Raw genomic sequence first — 15,940 nt, 5'->3', positions numbered from 1 at the left:
TTGAAGAAAAGGGAAATTAAAACCAAAGTAAGATTATGCAAGACAAGAAAAATTAAAATTAGCGAAGACAAGAAAAACAAATACTTTGATGCGAAGGTTAATTCAGAATGTAATTGTGTTAGAGTCTAGCATAGCAAACTATTCGTGATGTAATATTAATAATTTTTCTCTATTTAATATTATCCCAATTTTTACCTAGATCTACATTGGTACTCTAACCATGAGCCCTCAAGTGAAAGAGCCTAATTGATCTAATTTTTCCCCTTAATCCCTTAAGAGATTAAATTAAATAAACTACATTAGGCTTAGAGATGCATAAATATAGGCTAAAAAATATCATTTTTATTCCTAGATATGATTCATTTAGATGTCCTTTCCCATTTCTTTAGAAAATAAATATTTTCCAATGTTTAAATCCTAAACAGATGCATGAGTATAGATGATCGAACCACAATCAATAACAATAAGCACAAAAAAGAACAATAAAAATTAAAATTACATTCAATAAATAGTAGGAAAAGAATTACATTACAAGAGTTTGGCTGCTAGCTAGGCTCTCAATAATGAGGGTGTAGCCTTTCATTGTCATGAAAGACTTTATATTCCAGGGGTTGAAGGAGATGAAAGAAGAAGAAGAAGGGTGGATAAGGAGGGAAGAAATGACTTTAGAGAGGGTTTCCCTTATTTGAGATGCTCAAGCTTTGGGTGTATTCAGTAGAGAGTTTTGAGTCTTGATTTGTCTTTCTCCTTAGCTTGCTCCTCTTATTATAGTTGTACTTAGCTTAAAATTCAAGCGATCTCGCGCTAAGCGTGATAGTTGCGCTCAGTGAGTATGGCGGTGATCACGCACTTAGTGTGAACTTCATATGCCTTTAGGTTTCTTCGTGGGTCTTTTTCGTGCTAAGCTTGGACTGGCCGTTGAGCGAGGCGTCGCGCTGGACGTGTCTTATGCGCTAAGCGAATGTGCTTTCTTACTTCAACTTCTTCTTTAAGGCTTTACTTTAAGTTTTTGCATTAATTTACCTCTAAAGTGCTTGTAATTTTTCTTCTTTTGAATCCTGTTGGTTAAGAATTAAAATGATATTAAAACCTTCATTATTTTTTTTAAAACAGTAAACCTTCATGATAGTAAAACCTTCATTTTTTTTAAAATCTAACCATTCTTGTCTGATTTGACTATCAATTAAACATAAATTTTGCAGTTATTAGTCACATGAGAAACACATGATTTTTAGTGATTTTTTTGTCTAAAATATCCTTATTCATTCCTTTTAACTTTGTAATTGCTTTGCATTAAAATGACTATTGAGAAGTGCATATGTGTAAAAGAGTTCATACTATAATTTAACAAGCTAAATCAAGATTTAAAATTCAATTAAGTAAACCCAAAAATTACAAGTAATTGAGTATTAAAATGATCATTGGTAAAATTATTCATATTATTGTTTAAACACTATTTTTTTTGTCTTTGTTTTTTTTCTTTCATAAATGAATGTCTTTTTTTTTATTATTCGAAGTTTTATGAAATTAACAAATAAGTTTAAATGTAATGAAAAAATGGTAACGAGCATAATAAAAACAAACCATAGAAATGATTATTGTAATTAATTAACTCTTATTTTTATTGTCTTAGAGATTTTCAATATTTTCTTTTGGATATACATTCTACATACTGTTTTTATAATTAATTAGTCAAAAAATTTCTCAATCTCACTCATTTCAAACTATCTTTATTTTGTCATTATCTATATAATGGGAAGGATGGATAGGAAAGGGGACAGACAAGGCCCCCTCCCTCAACACTTTCTTAATTATATAAATAAAAATTTATCACTTATAATATACAAACTAAGATACCTAATGAAAGAGGTTATAAAATTGTATTTCAAAAATAGGTTAAATAGGCTTCATGGTTGATTTCTACAATAGGTATGTGACTTCTGGCCAAATAGGCTACGTGGAAAAGTTTGTCAAGGATGGAGCACAAACACTGGAGTCTCTCAAATAGGCTATGTTACAAGAGTGTTTTTTTAATAGACAAATATTAGTTTGTTAGAATGTTAATTTTATTAGCAGAAAAGATTAAATCTGTAATATTTTTTCTCTTTCACTTTTCTCTTAACCATCAAACTTATCTTATTTCAAGAGTTATTAAATAAAATAATTCCTTCAAGAATTATTCTTGGAGCCACTTATCTCAGTCTATTTGTATATATAGATTTAGGCTAATTATTAATTAACATAGAAACAAGAGTTAAGCTAGCAAAAACTCTGTGGTGGTCATACTTTTGTTCATCAGCAAAAATATAAAAGTTTTACAAGAAAACATCATCAATACATGGAGATATCAAAAGTACTCTGTAACGATGCAACAACATCATGCAGTTTATAATTGCGATGCCCTTTGTTTACAAACATAACCCTGTTCCAAGAGTTTGTATCAACACCAACAATCAATTAGCAAGTATATAACTTACAGTACCAAGTGAGTGAGTATTTCCCACCATTTATTTTAACAATTGAATATGGAAAGTAAAATACTTCCACATTACGTAATTTCCCATATGATGAATTTAAAAATTACAATCAATAAAGACGATAGAATTATTCAGAGAACCAGTAGTGTATCCACTCGAATTGATAAGGCCTTTGTTGTATTGCTCCTTGACACTGCTCGAGAAAGCATGGCTAACAATTTCACCTACAGTACCGTGTCCCTTCTGGTGACTTGGTTGAGCTTTCAATGGTGAATCGGATTCTCCACTTTTTTTGCTAGTGCTAGCCTTTGTTCCATTGTTATTACAATGAGAACAAGCACTACGCGACCATATTCCAGTTCGATGCGTTTTCGCAAGAACCTTACGCAATTCATCACCAGGGTGGCTGAAAGGACCCTCCACTTGAACAACAAAACAGTTTTTACTGCGAAGGATTTTGGCCTCAACAGAAAGACCAACATCTTTGGTAACATAATAGTGTCCCATGGTAACCATATAAGCATTCTCAGCATTAACCTTCTTCTTCATTTCCATAACAAAAAGACCATCTCTGAATGAACAACCATATGGAACAATAGTTGTCTCTATTGTGTGATCTTGCTTTGCTCTTGTGAAGTACATTGGTGCGGTGGAAGAGTCGATGCCGGTTATCCCTCCTCGGAGACTATCGCGACCGATTCTTGTAATCTTCAAAGCAAATTCAGTTTTGTTGTTGGAAAAATCGCCTAATCCGAAATATATGCTCTCAACACTTTTGTTATTGTCACGGCTTGCCCTAAGGTGAAAGCCACAAGTGTAGTTTTTCTGACTTGGTTTGTATTTCACACCCCAAACTTCTGTGTGATCATTGTTTTCTTTGCTATTGCCCATGGAAACTTCAAAAGATTCTCCCCAACGTGCTATGGTGCCTGTGGCACCAGCATCATAGGAAGTGCATTCGCTTCCAAGGTTAGTGTGAGTACTGTGACCAGTTCCCATTGTTTCTTTTTTTGTACGAGTCTGTGGTTAAGTTTGCACAACAAGGTTGGTTTGGTGAAATATAGAGGTTATAGGAGCCATAACTAGTATGTGGAATGAGTCTCTGTGTATGTTGATGCGTACATATAATTATATGGTGCAAATATATTATAAAGAAAAAATGCTAAGGTATCCTCAGGAGATTAATTAAGAAATTAAAAAAAATTATTGGGATGTAAAAAATTATTATATATATATATATATATATATATATATATATATATATATATATATATATATATAATTTTTTTTACACTTTCTTATAACCAATGTTTTAAGAGTACGGGTTAACAACCCCCATAATATCATAAATTCAAAGAACCTTTGCTATAATGTATTATTTTAATTTTTGAGGTCAATGTGTGTGTGGCCTGGCATCACTGTGGCAAAGATGGAAGAATCTGATGCCCATGAAAGGAAGGACCAGTAGGTGGAATTTGAAATGACAAAAAGGGCTCTTGGCTTTTCTATATGCCGTTCAAAATGAATAAACAGAATGGAATCATTGAAACCAAACACTAATGGCTACGGCATTGCATCAATCCTTGATTGAAGTTGTAAAATTATATCCAACTAAGCATGCATCTTCAAAAGTAGAAATTAACTTAACACTAAGCTTCAATACGCGCGTAACCTTTTTGTTATTACTAGGGTGTGTCTTGTACGTAAGTTTACGTTTTTTATTTTTCTTTATATAACTCTATACGTAGCATTGAACCTCAAAAATATTTTAACTTCACTAAATAATGAACCTCTTGAAAAAATTAATATAAAGATCGAGTGGGTTTGTCAGACTTTCAAAATATTCAAAGGTCACGTTAAATCTTCATTAACCTCAAGAGTCAAATTTAGTGAACAAGTTAAGAAGAGGATAAAGTTCTTCCATCGCCTATTTTTCATATATAAAACTCATGTTTAAGATTTTCTTAAGAAAAACTAATTAAGATCGTTATAATTACTTGGACTAATATATGTGTTGGTGAATTTAGGTGTTACATGTACGGATAAAGTCTCACTTTAATATTTTGATATTATATATAACTGTAATATTGATCTTTAACTATATTAAACTTCACTTTAATTCTTAACCTTTTTCTACTCTTTTTTTTTCAGCAGTATTGATCATACAATCATGTATCGAGTTACAATTGTTCCAATTAGTTTTATTATTCTTAACAATATACTCCAATTTATTATAGTGGTCTCTTAGTATATGAACCACCACCATTACAACATTTTAAGGTTTACGTAACACTCCAAAGTAAACCAGTATATTTGTTATAGAGCATCCGGTAGTAGAACCATTGCTCCACTTTTATTATTGGTAATACAGCATAACATAGTAGATTAACTAACTAACTAATAGTATATAATACTAGTAGTTCCTGATGGAGTATTAGTCAAATACATCCTCCTTATAAAGCCTCGGTTGATATTGCCACTAGTGGCACTGAAAGTACAAGTGTTATTTATGGTGCAAACACCATAACGGTTTGGGGTGTTTGACCTGTTCCGGTCGCCACCTGAATTTCCGCCACCGTTAGTGATTATCGTTGTACGGGAGAAATTCTGGTTCCCATTGACATGGTTGGAGTCTTCGGCTGCATCCTCGGCCTCCAAAAGTTCGAGGATGCTTTGAAACAAACGACTTGACTTTCTGATCTTACCACTAAATTGCTCTCTAACTTAATGTGTATATTGTTATTGGACTGCCTTAACGTTACCAACAACTAAGCCAGAAATATATAGAAGCAAGAAAGCGAATCCAATGCTTTTGCTAGGTCACACAAATCTATTATAGAATAAATAACAACTTATATTCATTTTGGTAATTGGGTACGAGTATGTATCCATTATTGGTGGGACACTACAATCAAAATTGTATTGATTACTAAGTGTGTTGGAAATAAAAGGTGTAGATTTTATTATTGATAGTTGATAAAGATGAGAAACATTTAATCACACTCTTAAAAAGAATCACATTCCAGTCCCACAATAATATATGGCGAATCTATTTAATTAGGAGTTAAAGTATAGTATGAAATGAGTTGAGAAATAGCAAAAAGTAATATTACATCATAGAATAGGTTGAATTAGCTTCGACAGTGACGCGTTTTAGGGTGCCAATGAGACGAAGTGAGAGAGGACGCAAAGAGGGTGCGAATGAGACAAAGTGGGACTTTGAAAGAGCACGAGACTCAAAAGCCATAACTCCTCACTTTCAAAGACAGTTTTTTAAAATCGTCTTCTAATTATCGATTTCAACGATGATTTTCCAAAAATCATCGTTAATTTACGGCGTTTTTTAAAAATTGTCATTGAAATGTTACTACTATTTATAAAAATGTGACTGCATTTGGACAACGATAATTTTGGTAGAACTGTTGTTGAATAAGTGGTGTTAAAGCTTGTTTTTGTAGTAATGTAATTAATAAGCCAATTAAATTTTAAAACCACCTAGGATATAACAGGAAAAAAATGGAAATCGATCTTACACACTCAAAAACGGATTACGGGATTAGGTTCATCTCCCAAAGAGAAAAGAAGGAAAAAAAAACACTCAATGTAATAAGAGAAAATTGTTTGCACTACAAATTTAACAAGAACTTCCTTATTACCAATTTTAAAGAGATTTTTGATAAAATATATTTAAGCCGCATTTTAAATTCAAAAGATATGTAATTTTAAAATATTTACAATAATGTGATAATACATCTTTTATTTATATATAGTAATTTTAAAACATGTATAAAAATCAAGGTGATCCGTGCAATAACACGATTATTGTACTAGTTAAATCTATATTTAAGAGTGTTCATAAACCAATTAAATTCAATAAAACCCAAAAAACACAATCTAAAAAATTAAAAATGTCAATTATTTTATTAGATTGAATGAGATTTCTGATTTGATTTTGAAAACTAATTTAATTCAATCCAAACCAATTAATATATATATATATATATATATATATATATATATATATATATATATATATATATTCTTATTATTTATACACATTTATATTTATCATATATTATAAAATTATCGAACTTATATTATACTTATTTATGAAAAATATATTTAATTAAATACATATTTTTTGGTTATTTTACTAAAGGTATGTATATAATTATCAAGTATAAATTGATTTTTGACACGAGTGTAAAATTTGAGTATCTGTTAATAAAAAAATTAACTTATAAAAAAACTACTAACTATATAATGACTAGTAATAAATAAAATATTTTATTTTTAAATTATTATTATATTTATTATGTATCTTATGGTTTATCTAATATTTTTAAAAAAAAAATAAAAGTGAGACTAAAATTGAAAACTAACCCAAATCAATTATATGCTTCACCAGAACGTGAGAATAGAGAGAGAAATAAAGAAAGCGGGTATTTAAGTCTTTTTGATTAAGTTTATACTTAAAACAAAATGTTGTTTGTAAATTATTAAGTACGATTAAAGTTTACAAAAATAAGTTTAAATCAAGAGTATATTGTAAACTTAAGTTGTTTGATGAAAATAAGTTTACTATCATTAACATGATTTATGTTTGATTTTTTTTTTGTCCAAAAGTCTGTTGATAAAATAAAATTTGTGAAAGTATCAATTAAAAGCACTTTTACTTCATGTTTTTATTGTAAATATACAAATCAAAATTACTTTTACTTTAAAAACACTAAATTTGTTGTTTCTGATCCAAACATAAATTTGTCCGAAATATAAATGTTGATGGATTAACAAGTGCACTAATTCGTCTCAAATAATAAAATTAAAATGGAAGTCTGAGTATTATATCCATAAGAACTTTGTTTGTACTTATGTAGATGATATTTGATTAAGAAAAAGATTTAAAAAGGTTGTAGAAAAATAATAATTTATATTGGCAGCAAATTAAATCAAACAAGAGAAAAAATTAAACAAAAATTTAAATTGATTAATTAAAGACAGAAAAATTAAAGAATTCAATAAGACTGTAGAAGTAAATTTAAAAAATGAGAATATTGAGAACTTGTCTACCAGAATTATTCTTTGATGTAATGTTAATAATTATTCTCTATTTATAATTATTTTAATTTACACTTGCATCTACTAGTATACTCTAACTTTGGTCTCCTATATGAAAGAACATAATTTATCTATTTTTTCTCTCTCTCAAATCCCTTTCCAGAGCTAAAATAATAAATTTTATTAAAAATAGAGATGTATAACAAGGTAAACAAATATCAACCATTCCCTAGTAATGACTTTATTTAGATACCATTTCCAGTTCTATTAGAAAATAATATTTTCCAACGCTACCCCTAAAACTTACCATGCAAATGGGTGATCAAATTACAAACAATGATATTAAACACAAGAAAGAATAAAGAAAATGTAATATTATTAAATAGATAAGTAGAAAAATTATTTCAAGAGTAGTTGGCTGCTAAGTTTCTAACAAAGAAGATTTAGTCTGTCATTGTCATAGAGGTTTTACAATTGCAAGAGATAATAATTATTAAAGGAGAAGAAGATAAGAAAGGAAATGGAAGGAATGAATGACTCCTAATACTTGTTTCTCCTTCTTCTAACCTTTGTCTTCTATAAGAAACTGTATTTTTAGAATTTATGTGCGTCTTTTTTCTTCTTACCTCTTCTTTTATAGGTGCATATTAGTAGGCTTCTTACATTAAGCACACTTTTACTTTTCCGAATTAGTCTGTCTTCCTTAATTAACTATGTTTTCCTTAATGAGTCTGCTTTTCTTAATTAGTCATATTTTTTTTTAATTAAGTTGCTTTCCTTTGCCTTCCTTAACTAGTCATATTTTCCTTAATTATTCTTGTTTATAAATTATTATGCTTTTTTGGACTTTATTTTACTCGCTAAGTATCATAAATTCACCACTTTTGATATTCTCTGGAAAAAACTTAAATGATGTTAATTTAACAATTATTTACTTAAAAAGAAAAAATTAAGAAAAAAATTACAAATTCCTATATAATTTAATCTCAAAATATACTCATAATTAATAATTATTAAATTTCAAAAGTAATTTTCAAATGACCCATTACCAAATTGAGCTTGGGGCTCTAAGACTATCTAACCCAAATAGATATCCATCCATACCTTTAGTAACATGAAAATATATTTTTGTCATGTCTATCTCCACATGAGTTGTGTTGTCTCATGATTTTTTTAAACAAAATGGAATAACTATAGTTATACACCTAATACTATGTTTTTATCAAATCAAATAAATTCTTAAATTTTTTTATTTTTACTTTTTATCTTAGATACCTCAGTCCAAAAAAATTGACTTGGTGATTGAAAAAATTAAAAAAAAAATGGTTGGTTCAAATTCTTTTCAATAACAAACTATCAACTAATATAACATTAACTGATAAAAAAGCAAACAAACAGCTAAATGGAAGTATTTATTGCAACATCATTAGAGTCTTATTAATAAACCGCGATCATCACATCATCGTAAGGTTTAGGAAACACTGGAAAACCATAATTACATTTATTACGTACACTTTCATTATTGGTAATACAACACAACATAGTATATAATAACATTTATATATATATATATATATAGAGAGAGAGAGAGAGAGAGAGAGAGAGAGAGAGAGAGAGAGAGAGAGAGAGAGAGAGAGGAGAGAGAGAGAGAGAGAGAGAGAGAGAGAGAGAGAGAGAGAGAGAGAGAGAGAGAGAGAGAGAGAGAGAGAGAGAGAGAGAGAGAGAGAGAGAGAGAGAGAGAGAGAACTATTAACCTCTACGTCCGTCGTAGTAGTGTGTGGTGTGAGACTGAAAGCCACCCTCGTTAAAGCATCCGTTGGCATTACCATTGAAAGTACCATTGTTATTTATAACACGACTATTTTCATACCTGGTCTGGTTGCCTGCATTTGCGATCATTGTCAGTTAGCACCCGTAATGGAATAAGTTAAGGCATAATATATATATATATATATATATATATATATATATATATATATATATAAACTCAAATTTGCATCATAAGTTGAAGTATTTATTCATGAAATCATACCATAAGTAGTGACAACTAATACTGGGGTAAGAATTAATAAGCCAATTAAAACCCTCGATGTAGCAGGAAGCAAAAAATGGAGATCTAACGCTGAGAAGTTTTTTATTTTATTTTTCTATCACACAGAGAAAAAAGAAACAAGTAAATAGAGAATTTTATTGCAACATCAGAGTACCCAGTCTTATTTAACCACCCCAATTACAACATAGTATATAAGGTTTAGGCAACACTAGAAAACCATAACATTTACTTATAGAGCAAACTTTCATTATTGGTAATTAGTGCATCATATACTTATAGTAGTAAACCATAGCATTTACTTATAGAGCACACTTTCATTATTGGTAATTAATGCATCATATACTTATAGTAGTAAACCATGTTACTGCGCCGCATATTTCAAATACAGATATCTATCTATTCACCTTGACTTCCACCGAGGTTGATGGTGCCACCGTATATAGAGCCGTTGACACTGTGATTACATTGATTGTTAGTGTAAGTACTATTTTGACCTTTTGTGGTATCATTGATTTTCTGGTCGCCTTTTTTTTTGCCATTACTAGCTTCCTTATTATGGTTGGAGTTGGACACTTTGTCTGCTGCTTTGGCCTCATCTACATGTTCGAGGTTGATTTCCCCAGAATCGGGCATTCTTTTCATAGGCATAGAACTTGTTAGCGTCGTGATATATCTTACTAGTAAATTGCTGCTCTTTGTTCTCTATACCCTATTCTTTGGTATTTGAACTGCCTTATGACGTTACCAACAAACTAAGCCACCAATATATAGATGCAAGCAATTAAGCGAATCCAATGCTCTTGCTGGATAACGAAAATCTATACTATTTGCTTGGCCTAGAGTTTAGGAGTATATATCCATTATTGACGGGACAACATAATCTAAAAGTTATAGGGTGTTACTAGCCATTACCAATGTCCTTACAACATTAACTAAAAAATTAATAGGAAAAAATATATAGTGTAGAAATTATAGAAAAATACAAAAAGATAATAAAGAGTACAATTTTTTATCTCTCAAGTATTTTTTCTTTTTTAACTAATGTTCTAAGACGATGATTAGTATTTCACAAAGTTATATCGACCGATATTATCAATTGTGCCGAAAATAAAAAATAGAGAATTCAAAGTTTTAGAATTTCATTCCTAAGTTTTGAGAAAATATTTAACATTCATTTACTCATATAAAATAGTTACATCCCGACATAATATGTAGGGACCCTATTGTAGGAGTTAGCATAGTATGGAATGAGTTGAGAAACAATCGGAAAATAATGCAATAAGAGAGTGGGTTATTTGTAATCCTCTTCAAAAACAATATAATATTTAGTGAGAGTTGTGTGATATTATATTTTCTCCGAATTGAGTAAGATTGAAAGCAAATATTACTTGCTTTAAGAAGGATATTGTAATCCAATTTTATAATGGAAATATTTTTATAACTTGGTCCCTATCGTGATTTTTTTGGCTAAATTCATGTGTTTTTCTATGTTTTATTTTTTTAGTTTGATCATTAATGTTTTAGAAGCTTAATTTAGTCTTTTAAGTTTTTAAAGTGAGTCAAAATTGTTCTTTTAAAATAATATTATTTTCTATTTTGGAATGTGATTTTGAATATTTTTTTATTAATTTGAAACAAAAATTATTTTATTAGATTTATTTATATGAAAACTATACAACCCGACTAATGTTTGAATAAAAAAAAGACAATAAAAATGATGAAGATTGCAAGATAAGTGAATCAACGAGTAACAAAAAATTAATAAACTTTTTTTAAATTATTTTTCTGTTGAGACTAATTTTGCATATCATTTTTATCATGCTTGATTCTTTTTTTATTCGTAAATGTGAATTGATAGTTTTCTTATAATTATTATCATGTATAGTTTTTTGTTGTTCTATTTCTTAACATTATGTAAATGTCAATTTCATGTCTTGATTATGCACTCCTTTTTTATAAGCAATTATGACTCAATTAGTTATTAGATTTTACTTTGCATCATTTTTTACAAGTTAAATTAAAAATTATTAAAAAAATCAAATTCTGATAACATTTAAATATTTAAATTGCATAATCGATCTAAACCAAACTATAAATTATAAAAGATTGATTTGATTTGAATTTAATATTATATTTGAACCAAATCAAAACTGAACTGCATGTGATTTTAATGTTTGATTTAAATGACTTTTTAACTAAAAAAACAAATGAATTGTACCATAAACACTCTTAATTGTCTCTATCGTGTATTTTTCAAACTCAAATGTTTATGCTAGGACTTCTAAATTTCATGCTAGCATCCGTGTTTTTTGAGCATATTCTTAGTTGTATTAATTCTGTTATCATGAATAAAATGTAATAACTTACTTTTTTTCAAAACAAAAAAAAAACTCTTAATTTCTAGCCCCAAATAATGATTAAATACACATTTCATTTTTAAAACAGTCTAGTAACACTTTTATTTTTATCAATTCTTATCACCTATAATATTATAGGTTTAACTCCTTTTCTTTCCTACGTCAAATGTTGAATAGCACTTGGAATAAAAAAAAGCTTTTTAATCTCCACGAGGTTTCAACTTTGAACCGAATAGCATTTGGAATATATAAAAAAATTTGACAAAACATTTGGAGTAAATATTCGTTATTATCTAGTGCTGCAACGTACAAGAATAATCCACACGTGGTGTGTTTGTCGTAATGTTTGCTTCTGTCACAGTATCTTACGCAATAATGCGCCATGCAATGCAATCAACAACAACCAAAGGATAAGAGCAAAAATTGAATAACTATCCCATTTAATCCTTGAATTTATAATGTACCGAGGTTTGAATCTTAAAAATGAATAAATAAAATTTTTATTTTGAATTTTTAAAAATTAGGACAAATTCGTACTACCTCTGATTTTTTCTGTTAATCCAAACTGTCTTATGTGACATGCTTAGATTAATTTATCATAAAAATGATTATTGTGTGTACTAAAATGTCAACTACCCTCCCTCTTCCCCTCCACCTTCTTCCCCTACGACCGGCCACAGCACCGACAACCTTCATTGACTTCATCGATTAATTTCCTTTCTCCAATCCACGCAGTCCATTATCCTAGGGTTTTTTTTTTTTTTCAAAATAAAAACACTCAATTTCTTAAGAAAAAACAAAAGCTAAATGCAAAGCACGCATTCTGCATGTGATATTGAATTTCCTGCACTTAGTGAATCCAAATTCAAATAACCAAAATCGATGTACGTAGATCCGATTCAATAGACAGTTCATATTTTGTAGCAATAAATCTGTTTCGATCTAAACACAATTTTTGCGATCTGATTTTATTTTTTTTTAATTTCTTGAATCTGCTTTTTTTTTTTTTTAATCCAAATCTGTTGTTGTTCTTTGGAGGATATGGTGGTTTTAGGTTTGGAAGCAGTGGAGATGTAATAGTGACGATGAAAGTTGTTTCACGGAGGATAGAGGGACAAAAGTTTCAAGTGATGAGAGAGAGGGGACAGGGACATATCGGGGAAAGACAAGAAAAAAACAGATAATATAAAGGAAAAAGAATAAATAATCCGAGGAAGATCCGCCACGCTGGACCACCATCAATGTCGTCCCACTTACCCTCACCCATCCAAACTTCAACGACCGCGCGATCGATCACTCACCGGAACCACCTCCTTGTCGGCAGTCGACGGATCCTGTCAGAGGAAGCGATCTGATGTTGCTGCTCTGACAACAAGAGGAATCACAAGTAGGACAACATGATTATTGTCACCGTCGATGAATTACTTTTGGGACCCTTTTGCTATTTTCTGGATAAAAAGCTTAACGAGATTGCAGAGGGATTGAAGCATCGATGGAATCATGAATTCCTATGGGTGGTTCCGAAAAAGACAGGGAAAAAGCAAAGGAATTGTTTTTCATGCTTCCAATTTCTTTTTCTAGTTCTAGTCTCATTATGTTTATTTTATTTTATATATTCTTGTGGTTAGTCTTTGATAAAAAATAATTATATGACAAATAAATTAAAGATATCATGTCACATCATTATTTGATGATGACAATATGCTATATTAGCATGATGTCACATTATCATTTAATGACATATGTTATGTTAATATGAGATATTATATTATAAATTGAATAAAAATTAAAATAAATATAATTTACATAAACTAAGATAAAAAAATATATATTTATAAGAATGAAAAATTATTTAAGTTTTAATTATATATTAAAATAAAATAAATATTTTAATATTAACTTTTTTACATCTTAATCTATAAATTTTGTCTATCTTTTTTTTTTCTTGTCTCTTTTTTTTTTCTCCCTTCAACCTCTATCCTTCATTGTTTTTTTCATATTTTACATTGTTTTTAAACAATTGTAATGATAATGATAATAATAATAAAAATGATAATAGCCACAATAATTATATAATGATTATGTTGGAAGCAATAATAATAATGAAGATAATAACTTTATATAACAGTTGTAGCATAAATAATAATGATGGTAATGATAATAATAATAATAATAATGACGGTAACCATATTTTAGTAATGATGGTAGCCGTATAGATGCTATGTTGAGAAAGTCACCGTCACAATGCTATGTTGTTAGGTGGTTCGTGGTTTATGTTTTGAAACCAATAAATTAAATGCATATATTGGACAATTGATAATTGAGGAGATAATCATCAGATTAATATGGCCGAAAAGTGGGCAACTGATGATCAAAATTCTAGGATAAGGTTTTTTCCACCTAATATTTAAGTAGTCACGTGCCGCTATAAAATAAATAAAAGCAAAGTAGTCATGTATCTCACTAATTAGTTTTTTTATTAGGACCATTAGATTAAAATAAAATCAATAGATGAGAATTAATGCAACTCTTTTAAAATAAAATATATATAACGCAAGCAATTAAAAATAATAATAACGTAAGCAAACAGAACCTAACTTGCTCCAAAGCATTCCCTGTATTGAGAGGCAATGCCTTGTTACAATACTGGATATATGCTCCAAGACTTTTGGTTAAAGCACTTGTGTGGATAAGAATGAATCGTGACACAAAAAGCACTTGATAAATAAATATATGCTCCAAAACTACTCCTGCATGCTTGCCCAACCAAATTAACATAAGTTGTTGGTTAAAATAGTATATTATTATGAGAAATATTGACTAATTTTTTAATTAGCACGCTATTTATTATTCACTCCGAAATTCGTTAAATATTACAAATTAAATGATATAAATATTTGTTTTTTATTTATGAAGTTCACCCATATTTTATATTTCATAATCAATAATAAAGAGTATATGTACCGATAATAAAGAGAGCATATTAAAAGAAGTGGGTAGAGAATATATATGTTACTATAACTTTTTTTGTATTATTATTGATTTCCAAGGCAAAGCATAGGATTCCCTTCTTTGCATCTATGAGTATGTATTTGGCTAAGTATGTTGGAATTATTAAGGCTATATATTCAATACCAAAACAATTATATGTAGAGGGAATTTAGGACTAAGATAACAGAATGTCAGGTGGATCGAATAATGGCACTATAAACTCATTCAATAAACATGGGAATGGCAACCAGAATTTCGCTTGTGCAACCAGCGTCTAGCATATTTTTCGGGCTTGGAAGAAAAACTAAAAAAAGACCCTTAAAAGAATAAAAATATATTTCATAAATAATTCATTGACCAAAAATTTCATAAATTTATAAATCCAACCAAAAAAAATAATACACAAAACTCTTATATATTAAAAATAAAGTTTATAACTTTTTTTCAAATTTTTAAAAAATTGTAAGTCCCTCAAAATTGGGTCATGAACATGTGCATAACCGGCACTAGGTGCAACACTAACAATCAACAGTGGTGCAAACTCATGCAACCGTAATAGTTATAGCACCGCCAACCACTATGGTGGTCACATTATAAATAACAGTGGTACTTTCAGTGGCAATGGAAATGGAAGCTTTATCGAGGGTGGCTTTAACTCCACCACGAACTACCACCGTTAATTATCTGTCTTTCATGCATGCATATGATCTACTTTGTGTAGCTATATTATCCGACCAATAAATAATGTAGAGCTGTAGCTCCAATGGTCTAATAATAAATGTAATATAATGGTTTCCGAGTGTAATTTGAACCCCCAAAAGGAGGTCAAAACTCAAGAGACCTCTCTACTATATATTATAATGCATCTCATTTTATGTTCAAACTTTTGTTTTTCCAATTTTCTTTTGTTTTATTTTTTGTTTGCCAAAGAAAGGAAATTATATTATAAAAAAGTACTAAGAAACTTTAATTTAATTAATTAAACATATACTTTAGGTGATTTA

The 15,940-nt window shown here is 29.3% G+C and overlaps 2 protein-coding genes across 2 annotated transcripts; both read right to left on the bottom strand.

The window, feature by feature from the left end:
- Positions 1–2,345: 2,345 nt before the first annotated feature.
- Positions 2,346–3,664, bottom strand: LOC114367129. The gene has a single exon (XM_028324235.1). It carries the CDS (start codon positions 3,474–3,476, stop codon positions 2,574–2,576), a length of 903 nt encoding a protein of 300 aa, XP_028180036.1. The 5' UTR covers positions 3,477–3,664; the 3' UTR covers positions 2,346–2,573.
- A 5,561-nt stretch (positions 3,665–9,225) lies between these two features.
- LOC114367352 (putative uncharacterized protein DDB_G0286901) lies at positions 9,226–10,322 on the bottom strand. The gene is made up of 2 exons (XM_028324516.1): positions 9,993–10,322; positions 9,226–9,418 (listed from the first exon to the last, which is right to left on the bottom strand). The coding sequence occupies exons 1-2, from the start codon at positions 10,234–10,236 to the stop codon at positions 9,285–9,287; spliced, it is 378 nt and encodes a 125-aa protein (XP_028180317.1). The 5' UTR covers positions 10,237–10,322; the 3' UTR covers positions 9,226–9,284.
- Between the last annotated feature and the right edge of the window lie 5,618 nt (positions 10,323–15,940).

The sequence above is a fragment of the Glycine soja genome, chromosome 9, assembly GCF_004193775.1.
Source record: "Glycine soja cultivar W05 chromosome 9, ASM419377v2, whole genome shotgun sequence".
NCBI lineage: Eukaryota > Viridiplantae > Streptophyta > Magnoliopsida > Fabales > Fabaceae > Glycine > Glycine soja.
Note: the sequence above shows the minus strand (reverse complement) of the source record. Positions and strands in the feature narration are given on the sequence as shown.